The 21407-nt window shown below is 42.6% G+C and overlaps 1 protein-coding gene across 5 annotated transcripts in view; it reads right to left on the bottom strand.

Annotated features, from left to right (window-relative positions):
- Positions 1–21407, bottom strand: part of SLC8A3 (solute carrier family 8 member A3) — a 164909-nt gene that overhangs the window by 20369 nt on the left and 123133 nt on the right. For 2 of the 5 annotated variants that reach the window (XM_028725148.2, XM_028725137.2), the window contains exon 3: positions 9128–9231. In XM_028725148.2, coding sequence (XP_028580981.2) covers positions 9128–9231 — 104 coding nt within the window. Of the gene's footprint in view, positions 1–9127; positions 9232–13222; positions 13330–21407 lie in introns of those variants that run through there. The other 3 variants (XM_028725121.2, XM_028725127.2, XM_028725158.2) reach the window with 2 other exon arrangements.

The following is a 21407-nucleotide window of genomic DNA, read 5'->3' as shown; positions in this document are numbered from 1 at the left end:
TTCATGCTTAAAAATGAACTTTAAGTCACCTTACTCCGCAGCAAAATTACTGTTGCTGCAGTAGGAAATAAAACATCACCCCATCTACTTTGCATGTTCACTTTGATAACTCCTTTAGCTACGGTAATTGTCAGTGATATTCCAGTTGTAAGGGGTAAGCTGTATAACTGTAAGGGGGACTGGGTACAATTCCAAGATACAAAGTGAAGTTCATGGCATGGCCAGAGATGGAAGAATAATTGACGGCCCCAAGGCTAATGCCTAGACCTTCCTTAACTTTCCCCGGGTATGTTACAGAGAGTTACAAATGCAGTTGTAAAGCAATCCCGAGAACCAAAACAAATTTGTCTAACTGTATTTTGAGCTTTGAAATAATCTTTTTGTGATTTTGTTCTATAAAGCTTGATCAAGATGCTGGTTAAGTCAGGTGCTATTGAACCCTAGAGCTGTAAAAGTACAAGATAAAACTACAAGATAAAAGTACTGATAAAGCAACAGGAGCTGTAATGCTAACAATGACTAGCTACAACAAATAACTTAGGACAAATGATTACATATCTTTCTCAATCTCATAATGCAGCTGGAAATCTCTTCTGATGCAAGTCTTTTAATTTCTATTTGCTAATTGGAAGTCTCCAGGTGAGACTGGCGGCTGCCAACAACAAACTGGTAGTCTGACATGGATAGGAGTAGTTTAACGACAGAACTGTTAATTTAGGTTTAGACAGTTAATAATCTTTTTAATGCTAAAATGCCTCATTTAATCCTATTATATCTCTTTCTTTTTTCATGTTTCAGATTTAATATGTCTCATAGGAATTTTGTAACAGGAATTGGTTTTTTTAAGCCAGTCACCATTGTTTCTGTAACTATATTACTTTGAATTTCATTTAAAAACTTGTATGCTTTGAAATTTAGTATGTCTGAAAGATTAGGGATGGAAATGGTTTTTCTCACTCAGGTACCAAGAACCCGACTGAGGAAGTGCAATCCTGCTGGTTCCCCTGGACCTTTCAGTGGCTTTTGATATCATAAGCAACGGTATCCTTCTAGATCACTTGGCCGGATTGGGCCTGGGAGACATGGTGATATGGTGGCCTGGTCCATAATGGAAACCCAGTAATAGACAGTAGTATTGGAGGACTTTATTTCACCCCATGGCCAATGAACCATGGGGTACCTTCATGGTTTTCAACATTTATAAGAAACTGTTGAGAGATGGCACCTGAATGTTTGGGTTTAAGTGCACCAACATGAAGATGACATGCAATTCTACCCCTCTTTTTCATCTGATAATCCCAAGGAGTTCCTAAACTAATGCTTCGAGACACTTTTGGGTTGGATGAGAGCAAAAAAGCTAGAATTAAACCCAGGCAAGGTGGGCATTCTGTGGGAAGGAGAATTGCTGTCTGGATAGAGGGGTACAGGTAGACCTAGGTGAGTTTCCACTCCCCCAAAGGATCATTTGGGGGAGATCCTGGATTTGTTCCTATCTGGGAAGACCTAGATAGCTGCAGTGGCCAGGTGCACTTGTTTCCAGCTTTGGCTGATATGCCAATGGCAACCTTTCTGAGAGAGGTCTGATCTTGTCTGAGTTATCCATATATTTGTCGCATCCACTGTAATGTGCTGAATGTAGGGCTGCCTTTGAAGACAATTTGGAAAATGACTGTGATTGGAACATGCAGTACTTATACTGTACCAATTGCTCTGATAGCTAGTAAGCTTCCAAGTCCACTTTAAAACCTTAATGGTCGGGGGTCTGGGGTACTTGAAAGGCTGCCTGGACCCATAACAGCCAGCCCATGCCCTGAAATCAACAAAAAGAGGCTCTATTTGTTTAGGTGCCCACCTGTTAAAAGTATCGGGCTGGTGGCAACCTGTAATAAAGGTTCTTACTTGTGAAAACATGTCCCTTTGGGGATACGGCAGGTCTCATCCTTAACAAAGCTCTTAAGAGGGCTTTGAAGACATACCTCTTTGGGGCGCTTTTAATAGGTCATGTTGGGAATATTATGCCGTGAGTCCTTTTAGTTTAATGTTGTTTTGCGGTTTTATTCCTAAAGTTAATGGGTGGGTTTATTTTTTCTTCTATCCTGTAAAACAATTTTAGATATACGGTAGTGTAAGTTGCTTTGTGGAGAAGATTTCTCAAAAGTAGGCTATAAATATAAATAAACAAACGAATGACTGAAAGTTCATCCCAATGTAAAATGCTATTTCTCATTGTTTTGAATATGATAGTATGATGGTCAAAAAAGCAGTTTAAAGCACACCATTATATTCTATACATTAATATGCATGTGTTAGAAATGTACTTTTTTTTTGTTCCTGATATTGTTTATGCAGGTAAACCTAATTTATGAAAATAAATTAAAAATCATTGCAAAAGTTAATGGCGGAAAGCATGAATCTAGGGGTAGGACATTGCTGGCCGTCTGTAGTGCACATACAACCAAGTCTCTGCTATTTTTATATCTGCTTCTATGAAAGGTTGCCTTAGCAGGAAATATAATTCTGAAATAAGAATGTAATTAAGAACAGTCTGGAGAAATATGACCTTTTTGATAAAAGTGTGAAATGGAGACAGGTTAATGTGCGTTATCTTTTCAATGTCTTGGGAAAAGATCTTCTACGAATTTAGCCTGCATACTGTAATCTAATCAGAAGGAATAGATGAGCCCCTCTCCTTGCTCCCATATGCACCCATCAATGGTATTGCAGCTTGCAGATCACAATGTTGATGGTGAAACCCTCTCAAGCCATTTCTTACATTCTGCTTCTGTTTTTTGTTTTTTGGGTGGCACTGCCTACAAAAGGCCAGTCTAGAAGGCTGCTTAATTTGATTGCCAAAGTTGTTGCCATTTAAGAATCCGAGCCCTGTATCCATCAATGTCATCCTATTAGTGCAAGGGTTCCTGCTGATTTTGAGCTGTTTGGATTTATTTGCATGTAAACTGACTTGTCTCCCCAACCCCAATGCTTTGCACTTTGAAAACTGGCTGTTGTGAACTGCTTCAGGGATGGCTAATTATGGAAAAGGGACATATAAATACACTAGGATTTTATTTTAAAAAACAACAACCACCACTTCTGTAACAAAAACAGCACCTTTATTTCTCTTAAAACATCCATTTCTTGATGATCTGGGATATTTTCCTTTCATTTGCACTTCACTCTAGTAATGGAATGTTTTTCTTTCACTTCTAATGTTACACATGAATATTTGAAGAACACTATCAATGAGATTTCAGGAATGTTGGTTGGCAAGGAAAAATATAGGTATAAAAAGGAGAATTCCCTGGATGCCAAGATCCAGGTTTGGGGCAAGAACTCTTGGGTGAGAGAACCCGAGCAGAGATTTAAAATCACAAAACATGCAGCAAAGTAAAGTGTGGAAATATAGGCTGTTAGATCTTTAAAATATGCCCCTCAACTTCTTCCAAAGTTCCCCTCTTTCCTTAGCATAGAAAAAGACCACACATTTAGTAAGTTAAAAAATTGTTTACTTACAAACTCACTGAAGGTCAGATTCATTTGCTTTTCATACAGCATTCAGAATACACAGGCAACAAAACTTAGGTTTGTGGTGAAGGTCCCTAAATTATTGGTACAGGAACTCAAGAATGGCTTTTAAAAGAGGCCATGTGTTCTGAGCTTGGAGCAACTGGCCCAAACCTGGAGTTCACATGGTAGACTATGAGGGGAAGAATAGGCTTCCCTTCCAATCCCTCTCAAGGTGAGCGAAGCCTGGTAGGACAGTTTACCCTATGGTATTTACCCCTTCATGCATTAATCAGACTTAAGAGTGCTGATTAGATGAGGCTGGTTATACTACAAACACCTTCTCAAGCAAATACACCAAATGCAAGTACAATTAATGAACCACCTAGAGTCCCATCTTGATTCAGAGGTTCTCAAAACTGTCTGTTGGTAGGGAGTTGGTCAGAATGTCGACTGTTATTTCTTTGGTTTGACAGTACGCCAATTCAGCAAGTCCATCTGGTATCACTGCATGCACATAGTAGTATTTCACCCCAATGTGTTTGGGTCTTGCATGAAACCTCTTGCTTTGAGATAATTTCAAGCAGCTTTGAGTGTACACCCATCAGACAAGTTTCTCCCCACACAACCCGAAGTCCGTAGTTATTGGTCAATCCAGACCATTTCTCTGTATGCTGTGGCTTTGGCTATGTACTCTGAGGAAGACAAAGCTATAGAATTTTGTTTACAACTGGCCCAGGAAACAGGACAATTTCCAAACATAAAGAGAAATCCACCTGTTGACTTATACTCCTTTGGGTTCTGGCTCAGTCTGCATCCATGTACCTCATAGTATTGAATTGTTGTCAGCGTAAGTTTACAATTCATGGTTCACTTTAAGTATCTAACAACTCTTCACAGCAGTTCAGTACTTCTCAGTGGGAGAGCTAACTTTCCTGCTTAGGATTCCCGCTGCATTTGCTATGTCAGGTCTGGTTGTTGTGCTTAAGTACAGGAGCTTTCCTTTGGCCGAGCTGTACTCAATTTCCCCTTCTGCACCCAATCGCCTTCTTGCCCAGGTCTGGTGCTGGAGCAGTGCATCTATCTCTTCCTGTGCAGCATCCCTTCACAGGTGAGCTTCAGCAGTTAGCATCTGCTCTATCTTTTCCCAGGTGGAAGGTTCTAGAGGTTGCGATGACCTCGCAAGACGGGACAGTTGTGGGGCTGGGTCTTGGTGAGCACCTGACACCTGGCTCTGGAACCTCGTCTGCTTCTTCATCACCCTTTAACGCAAACATGTCATCATTAGTCTGCTTCCCTCTGGCTGTGCTGCATCTTGGAATCTGCTCCTCTGCTTCTCTTTCCTGTTCAGCATCTGTGCTAAGTGGTGTGACAGTAGAAGGCAGATCTGGACTGTTATACATCAATTCTGGTAAATTTATGAGGGCTTGTGTTTCTTCCTCTGACTCACCAGAAAAGTCCTTCACAGTTCCTCTCATGTCAGCTCTCCTGTATTCATCAAAATGAACCACGTCTTGTGCTGACTTTCCCAGTACTCAAGTCCATTACTCCGTATCCTTTGCTTCTCAGAGTCTAGCCAATCACAATAGTCTCTTCTGCTCTGGAATCTAACTTGTGCCTATCCTCCTTGGGTACACAGGCATGGGCAATACTGCCAAGCACATGCATGTGTGGCATGTTAGGTACTCTTCTGTGCCAAAGTTCAAAAGGTGTACGTGGTTCAAAAGGTGTACTATTTTGGAGATATACTGCAGTGGCTACTGTATCTCCCAGATGCGTTTGGGAAGGCCAAAGTCTTCAACATGCACAAAGCCATTTCCAGAAGAGATCTAAACTTTCTCTAAGTGGTGTGAGTTTTGCTGGCACCCAATGAAAAACACGATTTTCCCTTACAACTCTCTGTTTCCCCATAGTTCTTCCTCTGGGACTTCAAAACACAGAGTTGTGTCTCACACAACTCCCTTTCTCTTTCATTTCTTGGGGTGGGGGCTAAAAAGAAGAGCTGCGTTTGCTGCCTGGGCAAACTAAATCTTGCTTTGCCTTTGTTACACATGCAGAAGTTTGTGTGGCACAGCTGGAGAGGTTCCAATGAAATGCAATTCCTTCTCCATCTTCTGAACCAAATGCCGTGATGGAATTATACCTTGCATTACACCCTTGAGGCCATTATAATTTAGACTTTGGAGCACCCTGACTGAAAAAGGAGACCTGGTGCTGTAGCCCCTCTAATGCTGGAGTGTCGAAACTGCTGTGTGAAGGGAATATCCAGCCCAAATTTCCCTGGGGGGCTGACAAAGGAAAAGGAAACCTAGACCCCAGTTGTCAACTAATGTGACACTCAAGCCATCAAATGAGTTAACAGCCCAGTGAAAAGATGTCATCTTCCTAGCAAGGAAAAAAAAATAGGCTGGATTTACTGGAGGGACACTCAAAAGGTACTGACAGTAGGGCAACCAGAAAGGTGACACAATCTGCTGGAAGGCTTCTAGGCCCTGTTATGTTTTGCCAACAACGGTTTGGTCCCTGTCACTGCAGATAAGGGAAACATATAGAACCATGGGACCGCAGAATGAGATTGGGAAGCCTTGGAGCCAATCAGTGGAAGGGAGAAGAAGGCAACCCATTTCCAGCTCTAACAACGAGAAGTTCAACAAACTCTTGGTGGTGGTTGTTGTTTTGCATTTGTTATCACAAATGGAACAAGGGCATTGGCAAGAAGAGATATATTTGCTGGTGGGTTCTGATCCCTGTGTTCCTTACCAAGCTACAAATGAAAGAGAAAGAGGATACCCACCTCAGGCCTAATCTGTGGGGCATTGTCACAGAATGAGATTACAAAAGAGGGAAATGTCGGGAAACTGATAACGCACAGGATTATGAGGGCCGAACATAGTTACAGCCAATAATTCTGAAGGGAATTCAAACGTAAAATGGCTGAGGAGCTCACAAAATACAATTTAATTCAATTTAGCTAATACACTAGAAGCCTGGAGGGTAACAAAGATTGAACATCTTATAGGATGAATTTATCTAAATAGGATGAACAGTTAATCCGGGAGAGAGGGAAGGAAGAGGCACACATTGGTTCAGCCTCATTTCTCTACCAAATAACTTGGCAGAGTGAAATAAACATTAAAATACAAATTCACACAAAGGATAACAGAGCTATCAACACCTGCTCTCATTTCTACACAGTGTCTCCAGTCCAGGCAGTGGCCAGGACTCCACCTGGGTAGTTGTACGTTCTCTAGGCTCAACCCTGAAAGGGGCATCAGTCCCTGTAATAATGGTCATAGCAGCAACATGTGTGGCCGCCTCAGTAGGAACATAGAAAGCTGCCTTATACAAAGTCAGGCCATTGGTCCATCTACCTGAGCACTGTTGACACTGACTGGCAGCAGCTCTCCAGAGTTTCAGGCAGGAGTCTGACCTGGAGATGCAGAGATTGAACCAAGACTTTCTGCATGTACAGCATGTGCTCTACCACTGAGCTTCAGTCCTTGCTGAATTTGTCTCTGCAACATTGTTATTAAAGGTGAACAGTTAGGGCCAACTAGATGATATGGTAGGAGATCTGGGACTGGACCTCCTCTGATCTTTATCTGTACCTAAAAGCACTCATGAGGTGACTTGAGTTGGACAGTGACCAGAGCACAGGATGAGGAAGCTGTCTCCCCATGACATGTGAAATAAACCAACCCCCCCCCCAAAAAAGATGCTGTTTGCCCCATGGGGACATAACAGGCAGGCAATTCATTAGCTCTCTACCCCCGCCCCACACACTGGGGGCTTGACTTGACATTGGGTCGCTCCATAGCAAAGTTTAGCTGTGAAGAAACCAAGGGGAGATCCATCACAGATCTCCCTTCACTTGATCTGGAAGGGAAGAATCAAGAGTATAGAAATAGTAGAACCAAGGAAAAAGCCAACAGGGTTGTTGTGGATACCATTGCTGAAGTGCATTAGGAAAGGCTGGGCTGGGCTGGGGAGGGCGAGAAGAAAGGTAGAGCTTATTAGGTGCCGGTAACAGACCTGCGAGAGGGAGAAGAAGCATTGATGGAAGGTTGGCATTCCCTCAGCTGAGAGGCAAAGGAGTGGATTGGGAGGATTGGAGGATTGGATTTAGGGGATTATGAGTAAGCATTGGAGAGGCTTTATTCAAAAAAATTAGCTTAAAATACTTGATTTAAAACACTTGAGTAGTTTCATCACACAGTTTTAATTTCTTTGTTTAATATTGCATTATGAAGCCTCAGAATAGGGCAGGATTACCATACACAAACAAACAAATCAAGCTCTTCTGGCTTTATGCTTGAAGGAATTGATGCTTTAAAATTTTGCAGCCTTTTTTAAAGAAGAGCCAACAAAAATGTCTCCCCAGTATTATTATTATTATTATTATTATTATTATTATTATTATTATTATTATAATATTGGAGAACCATTATTCAATGTCACTTTTTAAAAAACGGCTGTACAAAACATCAATTTATTTAACCATAAAGCCGAGAGAACTTGATTTGTTTGTACGATAGGTATTATACTAGGAAACACAATTTATTGATCTAAAATATTTAATGCATGCTTTGTTATAATTTTTTTAAAAAAAAAACTTTAAAAGTGAGTTTATCTCTGCCTTCCCAAGACTTCTGCATTCAGTGGTATAGGATGCTGCTCGCTTTGGTCAGCGGTTTGGTACACTGGGACCCCCTTGACAAGACCCACTGAAATGAAGAGGAGCTGTGTGAAAAGCCTTGATAGAGCCTCGTGTGCCTGCCCTTTTGAGATGGGTGCCTGCCACATCCACATAAACAGGCCTAGGAGTGACGCCTCAGAAGACGGTTTAACTTCCAAAATCAACAGACTCCTCTGCTGCTGATGTGCAGTCAGCTTCATTTTCATCTGCCAGCTAACCAGAATGTTTAGCGAGTTCCTAATGTTAGAGCTGTGAAGTTTTATTAATAAAAGTACAATTTTCCCTTGCCAGGCTGTCAGATTTTTGCACCGAAGAAGCAAAACAGAATGCAAATGCTCACTGTCATTATTATGACAGAACCCGTTCATTACAATTCCAGCTGTAGGTGTTAAAAAATAAAAATTCACCAGCACCCAAAGTCATCCACTGCAACTTATGCCACAGAAAAGGAGCAAGGAGGCGGGAAAGACTGTGCAAGATACAGAACTGGGGAGGAAGCTGAAAAGGCAGCCATGCAAGTTGCATTCTTTTTTGGGGGGGGCTGGGGCTGGGGAAGGGCTTTCAGTCTCGGCATGAGGGAGAGGGAAACAGGAGAAGGCCAAAGATGTCACCGAAAGGGGGAAGAGAGAGAGAGAGAGAGAGAGAGAGAGAGAGAGAGAGAGAGAGGAGAAACGGTTCAAACACACGCGGCTCACACGGCCTGAAAGGCGCAAGCACTGCACGAAAGGAGGATCCGAAATAAGCTAGGCTCAAAAACTCAGAGATGGGACCGAAACAGGGTGAGAGCGAGAATATAGGAGGGAAAGGAATAAAACTTGGTCCGTGTAAAAACGAAAGAGAGAAAAAAAGGGTGGGGGGGAAGCAAAAAGATTACTTTTTTGTGGATTTGGGTTTCTTTTGTTTGTTTTTCCAAAAAGAATCTCACACCTGATATTCCTCGTTCCATCCATTTCGGTTCACCAAGGGCAATGAAGAAATTCTCCTGCCTTTCGTATTCCTCCTCATCTACTATATTAACCCTTACGGTCTTCCTGTAGGGACAACAAGAAAGACATGTGTGTACAGTGGGTTGCCTGGTTGGGAGCAGATGCAGCAAACAGCAGCAGCGGCAGCACCTCCACCGCCACACCATTCCCACATGCACCATTCCCACTCCTGCCACTGCCTGCGGCAGCCCTTTCACTGGCTTTCTATGGCACGCTGGTCGTAGCTGATCTTTAGGTGAGTCGGAGAACGTTAGAGGAGGAAAGGAGGGCTGGGAGGGGCAGGGGGCGAGGAAAGGGAACCTGGTCCTTGTTGATGGTTAGTGGAAGGTGATTTCTGCAGCACATTTAGTTGAGTGTCACATGGTAATAACAGCTCGTCAGCTGGCTCGACAATAACCAATCAAAAATGTCCATAGGCACAAGAGAGCCCTAGACACACACATATATACACCTGAAGTGTTTTAGGAGAAGAGCCAATTTCTCGCTCACACACACATTTTATAATATCAGGTTTGGTCTTTGGTGGGGAGCATGGTTACATTAGCATACACACATACACGTACCCACACCCACACACACCCTTTTCAATCCAGGGTAGTCCTCTTGCTCCGAGAAGACACACACTGACTTTCCCCCTTTCCTTTAAAAACGCACGCCTGCAATTGCAGGTCCATTTAAGTTTAACTATGGTTTACATATATATTGGTGCATGGAGCTAAAATTGCAGTGTCTTGGCTCCTTCTCTGCTCTTGCTGAGAATGAATCCCTCAGCATTACGCCTGAACTCTGGCCTGTGATGGAACAAACCTTGTGATGGAATCCAAGAAGAAACCTTAGTTACAGCTCATGGCTTGTTTGGAGAGGGTCAATACAAGCCTCGGTTTGGATGTAATGCTAAGACAAACCATGGCTTAGTTCCTGGCAGTGTGGCAGCAGCAGGAGCGTGAGGGGGTTAAAGTGCTTGCAATTTTTGCACTGGGCACCAGCATGTTTCTCATTCAGCTTTAAATAATAGTTAAGCTTAATGCCAAACCAAGCCAGGATCTGATATGCTTACCTAGTTTTTTGGGGGGGTGTCTGGAAGTGCCTACTGTGGCTTAGAAATTTGCTTTTGCTTAATGAGGTGCTGCTAGGGCTGCGATACGTTTGGATCCCCCCCCCCCACCGGACATTACCAGGATTTCAAAGGTGGAATTGATTGACACCGGGGGGGGGGGGTTCCGTAAGGCGGCACTTTGATCTTAGGCAAGTCAATCAAAAAATCAAGTTTCTTTGGCGTTTTTGTAAAAAAATAAATAAAGTTCAACAACGTTTGGGGTGCCTGTCCTGGTTTTTTACTTTTTTGAAATATGGCAGCCCTAGGTGCTACTCAGTGTTCATGAAATTCAGTGTTACAAGGTTAAGGGCACAATGCAATCCAACCAGGTAAGCATGTCATTTTCATTCAAAAAAGAGAACACTAGTAAGAATGCAGTTTAAATGACTTTTACAAAGTTCACTGACTTGATTCTTTCCCTTCCTAATGGTACATTATGTTAACACTACGGCTGCAGCAGAAAAGGGCTAATGGTAACACTAGGGTTGCTTTTATTCTGTCAAATGTGTCAAAAGGAAGAAAATTGATCATTTCCTACTTTCTCTTTCCCCCTGGAGATTGCCCTGTAATGTCCCTGGGGCTTTCTATTAGAGCTCTTAGGCCAGTTCTAACACAATCCCTCCTAGTTACTTGTTCGGGAGAAGCAGATTTGAAAATTTCATTCCTTACATTTTGAAACCACACATAGGTAAGGTAAGTGGCACAAAGTAGCTACCGTCTGACGCTGGCCTTTGTAATGTGAAGAATATCAGAAGCAACTCTGAGAGACAAATAAATAGCAGTCAAGACTTTTGTCAGACACCTATCTCAGGGCATTTCCACATATGAGGCTTAAATTGGCTCCTAACGCAAATGAAAAATCTACCCTGGCAGCGGCAGATACTCTCTTCTGAATTCTCTGCCAAATTAATACATGGCACAAAGAGTGAGAAAAGCTCAAATGTGTTTTTTAGGGTCGCATGTTTGAAACACTCTCAATTCCCACAGTACAGTCAGGTGCAGCAGACTGCCACCATTTTCTGGTAAAGTCTCTCTATGTGGCCTTTAAGGAAGAAGGGATTTAGGTAGCTGTGTATGTTGCCGCTGTTCCCACATCTACACTTCTGCCTCCAGGGTGATGTTGACAGCCTCCAAGGCACTGCTCAGAAACAGTCCTGGTCACAAAGATGTCAGGTCAACATCAAAATAATTGTGTGAAGGAGGAGACCCTGAAGTTGGGCTCCTGAGTGGCTCAGCGGGTAAACAGATGTGGAACTACATTTAGGTGTTGCATCTAACCTTTTCTTAAAATGCAAAATGCTACACTGAGACTCTGCCTCTGCGTTAATCTGGAAAGAAGCCATGAGGGTAAAAGAAGGTGCACTTGGAAATAGAAGCCAAATGGAACAGAGAGCAAGTGCATGGTGTGTGTGTGACAGTGAGAGAGCACACACGCAGATATGGGTAGGCCAAGGGGAAATCACTGTTCAGCTATGCCGCCATTGGGGGAAACATGCCAGATCATTTTCTCAGCCAGTTGTGGCCAGCGGGGTGGAGCGACCATCTAGACATTGCCATCCCTATGGCTTACCTGGACAGGGCTTGGACAAGACAACAACATGGTCAAGGCTGCATGGCAGGGCCAACTTAAGACATGTTGAACTACAAAATGGCGCCCCTGCCAGGCAAATAGGGGTGAGTGAGGATCTACACTGGGAACAACGGTGGGGATAAACTCAACCTTATCTGATGGTTAAAGTGGGAATCAAAGGGGGTGGGCAGGGGCCCGCTCTGAATCACACCAGGCGGGTGCAGAGCTCAAGAGACCCCAGAGGGCAGCCCTGGCCATTTCTTCCCTGGGGGTGGGAGGAGACCAGCAGTGGCTCCTACACATCAAGAAGTTGCTGTAGAGGCGGCACTGGGGATGGTTTGCCGAGGAGGTGGCAGATCTGGCCTCCAAGGAGTGCAGCAGCAAGATATACATTCCTTGGAGGCCAGATCTGCTGCCCCTGCGGATCCTGCTGCCTGAGGTGGTTGCCTCACCTTGCCTCTTGAGTGGGCTGGCCCTGATGCAAGGGCACACAGGCAGGAGCCCTGGACTAGCTCTGCTGCCGTCTTTGCACAGCCCCAACCACACCACTCCTGCTCTCAGCCTAATCGACCTCTGCATAATCTACACTTCAACAGATGTAGAGAGGTTTTCATTTGGGTCTATGGAACCAACGTGGAGTTGAAATAAAAGTGCAACCATTGGGTAGAATCTGTGGCCTTATTGGCAAGGAGAGTGGCATTGGCATAAGGTCAGGAGCGCACAAGAGCATGTTGCACACAGTGAAATGTGGAAATACTGGAAGTATGTAGCCTGAATTTCTATTTGTTCATGATATCACCACTGACTGCAATATTATCCATTATGCCCAAAATCCAGTAAGTAGAAATACCATTTTTTTAAGGGCTAGACAAAACTGATTAGTGAAACTTTTCCTTTTGCAAAGAACTAAAACAGTTACTCTTGCAAAGCGGTGTGCTGACCATGGTGCATTGCAGACATTGGGGTGTTGCCTGGCATACCAAGAGCAAATGCTGTCTGTGAGGACAGCTCCACGGAAAGAGCTTCAAGAAATACTCAGCTTTACTTCATGATGGAACACAGTGCTTCACAGCCTATTCTGTGGTGTCAGTGATGGAGCTGAAAACCCCAGTGTCTAGTTATTCCAAGAATGTGCGCTGACATTCACAAGCCACACACACCACAGGCACACACACATCCCCACACCTAGAATGCATTGTCTCGCTAGCTCCCATCAGTACCATGTGACAGGTTGTGCATACACAGCAGTGTTAAGGATTGAGCAGTTGGAAAACAAAAAGAGACTATAGAGAGTGAGAAAAGAAAGGCAAGGAGACGAGAGAAAGAGGAAAGAAGAGTGTTAATGTTAGTTGGGAGAACCAGTACTACACCTTTCTGTAAACTCATATCCACCATGCGTGGGCCCATCAGCTCAATGAAGAAAGTCTTGTTTTTCTCATACTCCTCATCATCAATTACCTTGATGTGAATAGTTTTGCTGTGAATGGAAAAATAATAAGTGTCATAATGGGGAGAAGGGGCGGGGAGGCAAGCTGGGTCAAGAGAGGGAGAGAGAAGCCAAAGAGAGATTTTAGATGGTCAAAGCTTACTCACCCATTACGAATGGCAAAACACAGTAGAGATTTAAACCTTTTGCTGGGCAGCTAGCTAGTCTGGCAGAACATTGGCACCAGACGCTGGCCACACTGTGCTAAAATTTGTTCTTTTTGCAAAACCTACTCATATGCTAAGTCCTCTGTTTACATCTAAAACCTTGTTGTCATAGGAGTCATATCAGAAGGTATTTGCACACCACATACACAAGGGCTAACTTATGCAACTCAAACTGGACATTTAAGATGCATTGTTAACTCCGAGTTAAAAAATTAAATAGCATATCACAAATGGAAAGGTAATTTTTAATAACCCACTACATTTTTAAAATGGAGCATTTCAGAAATTTATGACACAATTCAGTTGGCTAGAAATGAAAACATTTTATTTTGCATCAAGGTTACGGAACACTATTCGTTTTAACACTTTTTTGATTTTGTTTTGTTTTTTAAAAACCAAGTAAGCAAAGATTCTGAAAATATTATAAGATTGGGGCATTCCACACCAAAGTTTGTTTGTATAAAAGTGTCAGTATAAGAAAGGTGTTAGTAGGAGAAAAATGTTAGAACTCTATTAACGCTAAAAATCTGCAAGAAATCACACCTGTTCCTTGGCATATAGATCCTCATTGTCGGCCTTTAAACTACAGTATATCTTTGATTTTTCTTTATTTTAAAAGCAAACACTCCTACCCCTGCAAAGTGCATGTTGTGTTAAGACAGTAATGGCAGACAGTGTTACTTCATTAACTAGATCTGCTGAATGTGACTCAGGGCCAAACTAGACATGACATTAATTGCGTGAATGCAATTGATGTGCACATTTCTCATAATGTAAAATAGCAATTACAGGAAAACCAGAGCAGTCTCAGAACCATGGGGTGGGTGGGGAATTTTTTAACTCTTTCTCTCTTTGCAGCAAAAATCAGCTACCATTTGTGCTTCAAGTGAAGCCTGCATTGGTACGCTCTCTTCCAGTTCTCTGTGTGGGCTAATGAGTGCCTAAAATGATGAAGGCAAGCTATTTATTTTGACATTAATAAAGCAAAAATAAATAATGGTAGATTTCCTCCTACCGCCCATGTGTACCCCATGCCCTCTCCAAATCTGCTCCAGATACTTGGGGGAACCACAGAACAAATTAAGGGGAGGGTATGCAGGAGGGAAATGATCTGTCATGCAAGCAACCACCACCACTATTTTCAAATATTAAAGGCACACTACTGCATGTCAGCCATCCCTTGCTCTATCACTACTTCTATTTCCAGGCCTGTTTTGCAAATAACCAAAGACTCTAGTTCTTCACATCTGATAGTCTTGAAACAGTTTCAAAACTTATCCTGAGGACTTCTAAAGGAACTGCTTTCCTAACTTGCAACAGTAAACCTTAAGCAAATTATTATGATGGTAGCAAGACTGCGCTTCACTGGGGAACTGAGGAAGGAAAGAACTTGGCTACAAAATATGAAAATAAATCACCACTAAGGAAGTAGGAAAAGTGGGAGGAAGGGGAGGCAAAGCTGCTTTCATCTGGGTAGATAACCAAAATATTCAGAAGTTCCTCCCAACATTAAAGTCCAACATAAAGGTAACAATTTGCTTCAGGAAAGTTAGTAAAATCTCTGTGGAAATGCTACCAAGAGCCTTTGAATTCCTTCTTCAGGGGCAGATGCTCATCCATCAAGCTCTAAATCAGTCTCCCCCAATCTGGTACCTTCCAGATGTTTTGAACTAGAACTACCATCAGTCACAGACAGAACTGCTGGGGAAGACTGTGTTTTAAACTGTTTGAAAAACAACTATTTGAATTGGATAACAAACCCAGGAAATGGATAGATTCATCCTTGTTGCAAACAAAAAAAGGTCCTGTCACCTTATTTAGTCATTAATGACCCCAAGATTTTCTCATCCTGTATGTTATGTTGAATTTGCAAACACTCAATGTGAAGCAGAAGGTGCCTTACATATAAACAGTGATTTTTTTCTTTTTCTTTTCTTAAAAAAAGTTTAGGAGTGCTCTCATTTTCCTACTCATATTGAAATAGTGCCCCTCAATGAGGCCAAACTTCACAAAACATTTAGGGGTATACATACCCATGCATACCCCCAGAAAAAAGCACTGCATATCTATCTATCATCTATCTATCTATCATCTATCTATCTATCTATCTATCTATCTATCTATCTATCTATCTATCATCTATCTATCTATCTATCATCTATCTATCATCTATCTATCACCTACCTACCTACCTACCTACCTACCTACCTACCTACCTACCTACCCTCTATCTGTGGCATGCTGCCAGCTAATAAACAGATGAATGGTGCTGTCTTAGAATCTATCTTAGGGCTGAAATTTATCCCTTGAGAAACTCCCACTTTCAAAATAAATTTCATTGAGACTGGAATGCATCCAACCCCACCCTTTACCTGACTCATGTGGGCAACAGGCATGCTCTTATTTCCTCACTTACAAAGCACAGTGTAACGTGTTGGAGCTTGATAGATAAGCAAAAGCCTGGTCTCTGCCTCAAGGAGCTTCAAGTTGGAATTGAGATGGGGGTGGGTTACGTGAGGCAAGGGTAACAAGGAACAAATGCAAGCGAATGTTATGAAATGTTTTGCTCCCACAATACTGGTTGTGAATCCAAAACTGAGGTAAGATAATCAACTCTGTTTAAGCAATATTTCATTGCATCTTTCATATTTTTGTTGGGTTACTATGATCAAATACAATGAGCTGAAGACCTGATCCAAGATAATCAGAATAAGAATAAAAACAAAAAAAGATGGTGGCTTCATGTGTTCAAATTTACAAGAGACTGTTGCAATTATCAAGAAAAACAAAATGGAATGTGTGAAGATTTATCACTTGGTGGCAGCTTCAGTAGTCTATTATATTGAGTAACTGGTAAAAAAAAAATACTAATCTAAATGCTAGCAATCACCAACTTGCAGCACAAGATAAAGTACCAAATGAAAAACAGCCTACTCTTTTCACTAATTTATTGACCTTCCTGTGTAACGGATGAATAAACAGTATAGAAAGGTTGGATTCCTACCCCTCCCCATCTCCCTCTAATACCAAACTCAGGTGGTGAGTGCTGAGACAAAACAGGACCACCGAGGAACAAGAGGAAAAGTATCAGGATGAAGGGGATAACTTAAGGATGTGTGAATATTTTCAGTTCCTCTCAGTTTGTCATTTATCCAATCTTAAGTTCATTTCACCATACTTCCATATCAGATTGCAACGTAAAAAAAAAAGTCCTCGTGAATATTTCTCCTAATAAACATATTTTTCTATGCAATTTCTCGTGCATGCTTTACTTGAGATTCCTGTATTGCAGGGGATTGGACTAGATGACCCTCATAGGGTCTTCTAACCCTACAATTGTATGTTTCTATACTTCTCAGCACTTATAGTCAGCACTATTCGGTGCAAAGTGTGACCTGCAACAAAACACAGCAGCGTATTCTTATCTCCTAATAGAAGTATTCCTTTTCAGGGTTCCAGTCAGCCATGCCCTCCTCCAACATGCCATTCTGTTCCTCACTACCAACTTTCCACTCTTCTTTTCCAATTGATCTAGACTACTGAGCCATTTCAGGGGTTTTACCTGTTTCCTTAATGTACCGTATTTTTCCGTCTGTAAGATGCCCCATGGGGGGACTTAGATTTAAGAAAATGGGGGAGATGTATCTGTGTATAAGACACCCCGTAATTTTTGACATTATTTTTTAGGGGGGAAACCTAGTCTTATACACAGAAAAATACGGTACTTCTGCAAACCTGGGTTTTTTCCTGAGGGATGGAAGAGAAATTCAGTTCAGTTCATATTCAGTGGCAAGTCTAACTAATTTACACTTCCCAAAACAGCATGCCATCCATTGAAATGTGCCCTTCTCCGAATTTTGCAAACCAGTTGTTAAGCCATGTAATGTGTACAAAAAGGCATGCGGTAGGGTAAACTGTTCATAAAACGAACGTGTTATTGAAAAAGAACATAGAAAAAGGCATTGCATTGTTGAAAATGGTTGTGCAAAAATGTGTATAATTGGGAGAAATTTGCACCAACATCTCAATGAATTTTCCTAAGGAATTATAATTTTAAAAAATAAATAATTAGCAAACTGATGTGGAGATATAGAGACCTGAACCTAAGAATAGAAAAATTAGAAGCTGGGGAAAAACCATAATGGACAAATTCGCCCATCCTTAGGAGTGATTAGTCACAGTAACCAAATACAGTCTCTGCATACATACAGGGCAACATATGTCTGGATGCAGGGAGAAAACAGCACACCCAAAGACATCTGATTGGCAACTATTGGAAATACTGGACTAGATGGACCTTAGTCTGACCCAGCAGGACAGTTCTTACGCTATTATGAATCCCGCTAACAAGTTGGAGTCAACAGCTCTGATTGCGGTTGCTCAGGGTTTTTTGATGTCTAAGCTTCAATCGCAATGATATTGTTTCATATTAAAAGGAAAAGCAAATGAAAAAGAAACCGGTGATATCTGGTCACCCATGCCTGGCCCTTCCCAAAGAGCAGCGTACGGAGATGGAGAGCCAGAAAGAGAGACAACGTTGTGTGAAGATGTCATGTTCATATAAAAGGTGTGACAAGCAGGCACCAAAAAAAGAAGAGAACAACAGAGAAGGGGCTCTGTGACACTCTGCCATGAGAATGTTGTGACAATCTTTTGAAATTAATTGAGCTGGACTCTAGCAGAGGAGAAATTTTCAACCTAGGTTTGACACCTGCATTCTCCTGAATGAAAAGCGAGAGATCCGAAGAGCACTTGGATCGGCTGAGCGGCTCTCACTCACAAACACTGAATTCCAGCTGCCTCTCAGGTGGGCACTTTGTGTAATGATCTCTGTCTTCCCCACACCCCACCTGACAGTTGTGTACGAGATATAGTGTTCCCCCACAACCGGGTACTTCTAAAGCGGCAAATAGCCCGTCCAACACACTAGCATGACAGTCAAAAGCACTGCAAGGCCACATTGGGACCTCACTGAGATAAGGCTTCAGGAGTGATCCATCACTGATTGCTCTCCTTTCTCTGCATCCAGGCAGCTGGGGCAGACACAACTAATATGTGCAAAGAGAAATACATCTGAAGAAGAAGTGTATCAACTTCATCAGTGGTCATCAGTGGCAGCTTTTTAATCAATCCTTTGCGGAAAGCGACAGAAAAACTGAGTGTAGTGGCTCTGTTCCTCATGGAGAGCTGCATCTAAAGCTGCACTAGGAGAGGAATTAAATATGTAATAATTCCACAACCAGGCCGTCCAACAGAGTCGAGAACTTCCAACATGGCTGCATGATTGGGAAAAACTGTGGGCACGACAGTAGGAAAGATTTTGGAGAACTGAAGAGGCTGCCTGCTGCTCTACACAGAGCCTCACTGGAAATGCACTGGTACAGGTTCTTCATGCACATAGGCAGGAAGTGTTGGGGAGAAAAAGTGGAGATGCTTATCCTGAAGGGTCTAGTGTTAAAGACCCTAGCGAATAAACAGATACATAAAATAACACAATGAAAAGTGTGATGTTTTGCTTTTGTGTTTTTTGTCAACAGGGTTGCTGGGTAGTTAGCAAAGAGCTTGAGATCCAGAAAAGTGTGCCAAGAAAGACAAATTTGGCACCACCACAGTTCACTAAATACCAAATTCTTTGTTTGCTTCAAATGCAAAAGATGCACCTGTTTCACGTGCTCAGGAGTTGGAAAGTGTGTCTTCTTGCCCCAATCTGTGCCTCCCTGACGAATTACAACACATGATCCATAATTGGCACGTGCCTCCACTTTCTATAGCACAACTTGCCTGATGATCTCTCAATGAGCATCTGCCTTCCTTACCTCGCTGTAGGCCTAGAGATGGCCACCATATCCAATTCAGTTAGCACCTTGTGCATTTCCTTTTCTCTGAGGCATCCTAAACTTTTTACTTGTGGCCCAATCTGACCAAGTTTAGCTTTGCTTGGGATCCTTTCAAACCTTTCCGAAGCCATTGTGCAACTTTATCAATAATGTTTGTTTCTGGCAGCATCCTAGTTACAGGCCAAGAAGGCTCAGGAAGCCACTAACGGTTCTTGAACCTCCATTTGGGAATCAGTACTACTGTGTGCTAAGCTAGGGGGGAAACGGTGGACAAAGCATTGTTTTGGTTTAGTAGTAATTGGGTTTCAGTGGGAGGGCTGGCAACTGATTTTAAAGAGTTTTCTATTTATACTTGTAAACTTGGTAAGTCTTACTGGCAAGTGCAATGAGTGAACTGCAAATACTTTAAAATGAAAGTTGTTCCTCAGCACTCCCAGGAGTCCATTGCACAACCCCACAGGAGGCAATTATTTGTCTGGGCTCATTCCTCACATTATTAGTCCTAGGTTCAGCTTCAGCACCAAAGGTGTATCAAGATGGCAGCCTCAAGGCTCTTCCCTGCCAGGAGTACACACACACCTGCCATTGTTATAATTGGAGAGATGCCAGAAACCGCCAGTTCTTTGTGTCTTATCAGTCTCCCTCCCTCCTGATGGTCTCCAGGTTCCCTTGACTCTCCTACTTTGGCTTTCCTCCTTTGAGTCTAACACAAAATGTTTCCAAAAACACTGAGGGGACTGACCCCATAAGTCTGTGGCAATCAGTGAGGGTGTCTACTTCTCTGTATGCTTCTAACCAGGGTTCCTCCCCAAATTTCTCTGTCATTGTAGAAGGTCTTGCTAACTCCTTAGTTCCTTGGGCAGGGATAATATGTTTTGCACAGCAAAGCGACCCAGGCTTGATCCTTGGCATTTCTAGGAAGCATTGCGAATGTCACCTGTCTGAAACACTGGAGAGTTACTGCCAGTCAGATTAATACTGAGCTAGGTGGTACAATGGTGTGGCTCAGTGCAAGGCAGCTCCTTGTGTTTCACACTTGACTAATGATAACCCTCACCAACTAACTGTTAATTTTTCTTTCACTTCCTTACCCCAGAGGACAGGATCACACTTCAAAACGACCTTGACAGATTAGAGAACTGGGCCAAAACAAACAAGATGAATTTTAACAGGGAGAAATGTAAAGTATTGCACTTGGGCAAAAAAAGATGAGAGGCACAAATACAAGATGGGTGACACCTGGCTTGAGAGCAGTACATGTGAAAAGGATCTAGGAGTCTTGGTTGACCACAAACTTGACATGAGCCAACAGTGTGACGCGGCAGCTAAAAAAACCAATGCAATTCTGGGCCTCATCAATAGGAGTATAGCATCTAGATCAAGGGAAGTAATAGTGCCACTGTATTCTGCTCTGGTCAGACCTCACCTGGAGTACTGTGTCCAGTTCTGGGCACCACAGTTCAAGAAGGACACTGACAAACTGGAACGTGTCCAGAGGAGGGCAACCAAAATGGTCAAAGGCCTGGAAATGATGCCTTATGAGGAACGGCTAAGGGAGCTGGGCATGTTTAGCCTGGAGAAGAGGAGGTTAAGGGGTGATATGATAGCCATGTTCAAATATATAAAAGGATGTCACATAGAGGAGGGAGAAAGGCTGTTTTCTGCTGCTCTAGAGAAGCGGACACGGAGCAATGGATCCAAACTACAAGAAAGAAGATTCCACCTAAACATTAGGAAGAACTTCCTGACAGTAAGAGCTGTTCGACAGTGGAATTTGCTGCCAAGGAGTGTGGTGGAGTCTCCTTCTTTGGAGGTCTTTAAGCAGAGGCTTGACAACCATATGTCAGGAGTGCTCTGATGGTGTTTCCTGCTTGGCAGGGGGTTGGACTCGATGGCCCTTGTGGTCTCTTCCAACTCTATGATTCTATGATTCTATGATTCTATGATTCTATGATCTTGTGGTCCTACCACTTCTTTCTCTTTAAGATCTCCTGAAATTACCCTTTCTGTTCTGCATTTACTGTTAAATCTGTGCTCAGATCATTTTTCACCTGAAGCCACCTTC

The sequence above is a fragment of the Podarcis muralis genome, chromosome 1 (genome assembly GCF_964188315.1).
Source record: "Podarcis muralis chromosome 1, rPodMur119.hap1.1, whole genome shotgun sequence".
NCBI classification, from domain to species: Eukaryota; Metazoa; Chordata; class Lepidosauria; order Squamata; family Lacertidae; genus Podarcis; species Podarcis muralis.
Note: the sequence above shows the minus strand (reverse complement) of the source record. Positions and strands in the feature narration are given on the sequence as shown.